General features: G+C 34.0%; 1 protein-coding gene across 1 annotated transcript in view; it reads right to left on the bottom strand.

Annotated features, from left to right (window-relative positions):
* Window positions 1–229: 229 nt before the first annotated feature.
* ARSK (arylsulfatase family, member K) overlaps window positions 230–2,064 on the bottom strand; it is a 34,037-nt gene continuing 32,202 nt past the window's right edge. Inside the window, exon 8 of the mRNA XM_012644752.1 lies at window positions 230–519. Coding sequence (XP_012500206.1) covers window positions 230–519 — 290 coding nt within the window. The remainder of the gene's footprint in view (window positions 520–2,064) is intronic.

The raw sequence follows: 2,064 nt of genomic DNA, 5'->3' as shown, positions 1-2,064 counted from the left end.
CTTCAATTAAATTGTTAGAAGTTGGTATAAATAATGTCTTGATAATAACCATTTTTGAAAATACGTAATTCTATAATCATTGGCATTTTATTTCAAAATATAACACATTCTTTCAAAGTAGCTAAAATCAGTAACTATTAAAATTTTCATTTAAAATATGTAATTATAATAACTATGCTCTTTTAATGTATTTATATATAGTTCCAGAACATTATTTACTTATTTTTGTTCAAACTGTTTTTGGATTAGTATGGGTTTTAAGCCACTGCTTGATTGCACTTTCATACTTCCTTGGTTCTTTCAGCCAGTCCTGATGCCACCTAAGGTTTGCTATAACATTTGAATAATTTTGTCCTATACTTTGTTTCCACTTGATAAACTGTTCTTTATTGTATTGGTGTACAGAAGCAGAAACTTTAGGGTAGTTTACAATGGAACGAAGCTTTTGATCCAAAGAAAAAGTAATTTCTGGAAATTTTATTGCAATATTTGTTAGTTCATCTGGATCCGAGGAAAGATCTGAAAGAAAAATATTAAATGTCTGTCAAAATAGTTACCTGCCGAAAATTTTATTTAGAATGTCATTATGATGGATATTAGAATTTTTTACTTTCAGTTCCTCTCAGTGTAGTAAAATGAAGGACAGTGTAAATGGTAAAATAATATACCAAAATTTAAACACACTGTTATATGTGTTTATTATCTTCCTTCTTACCACTATCATGCTATCCCACTTTTTTTCTTATTCATTCTTAGATGCCAGAAATAGTCAAAGATTTATCATTAGTAAGCTGATTTAGAACTAATTCTTCCTGTTTTTGATGCCTTGCCTGCTTTAACATGCAGAGGAAAAAAAATAGTAATGCTTATATTATCCCATTTCAACAGCCCCGGACTTCCCAGTTATAAAAATTCTTTACATAGACAAGTTATATTCTTGCAACTTGACTTACTCCTAGTTTTCTTTATATATTAGCATCTTATGCTTGGATTTTTGAAAGTTACATTCACCAATACTGTCTATTTAAGCAAATAGCCATGGAAATTAAAATCTCTCCATCACTATTAGCAAGAAAATAATGGTAAAATCTGTAAACACCCTTTTTAAATGTGGCATGAGAAGACAGGGATGGAACTAGGATGCCAATCTAATTGGAAAAGCAGCAAGTCAAAGATCTTATGATAATTAACTTCCAATAGTAAGTGAACACTGCATGTTGACGGAAAAACCTCTATGGGCCTACTGCAGTACATTAGCCAGGAGACCCCTGAAGATATATGTATATATATGTGACTGTGGTAGGAGACGTCAGACAGCACCTCTTTAGGAAAGGGAAGTCAGTGAATAAGTCCTAGAGACTACAGAAAACACTGATTTCTCCACTCTGATCTTTTGATAGGCATATCTGCTTTTTGCAGAACATGGTATTTAAAATTTCAACAAATTTAAAGATCTAATTGGCTTTTATTTCGTGATTTATGAGTTAGGCAACATACCATCTAAAGATTTAGAAAAGGCACGCTGATGAGCTGAGCAGAGAAAGTGAAGCTTTATAAGCATAAAAAGACTGAGGAAAGCAGAGACAACGAACAAAAAGCAGATTGGTCATTATAAAGTTACTTTTTTTGTAGGGTTAAAACAGAGAGGAATTCCTTATCATGTCGGCTCAAGTAAACTGAACCCCTTCTGATTGGTTACTGTGAATCTCATTGTTTTTTTGGGCAGTTGGCCTCTTTTAAAGTTCAGTTTGATTATGTGGCCCCTAGCACAAGTGACTCCATTCTGGTTTGGTCTGGTCTGTTTCACGTAGTACAGCTCAGTTGAAAACAATGGCCTCTCATAAATTTCATCTGACAATGGCCAATGAACAAGTAACATGCCCATTACTCATCACGATGAAAATTTAAGTACTTCCTTTTGAATCCAAGAATCCTGTTTTTTTTTTTTTTTTTGAGACAGAGTTTCACTGTGTTGCCAGGGCTAGAGTGCCGTGGTGTCAGCCTAGCTCACAGCAACCTCAAACTCCTGGGCTCAAGCAATCCTCCTGCCTCAGCCTCCCGAGT

The sequence above is a fragment of the Propithecus coquereli genome, unplaced genomic scaffold, assembly GCF_000956105.1.
Source record: "Propithecus coquereli isolate 6110/MARCELLA unplaced genomic scaffold, Pcoq_1.0 Scaffold22, whole genome shotgun sequence".
In the NCBI taxonomy this organism is placed as follows: Eukaryota; Metazoa; Chordata; class Mammalia; order Primates; family Indriidae; genus Propithecus; species Propithecus coquereli.
The sequence above is the reverse complement of the archived record's forward strand: the minus strand, read 5'-3'. Positions and strand labels throughout refer to the sequence as shown.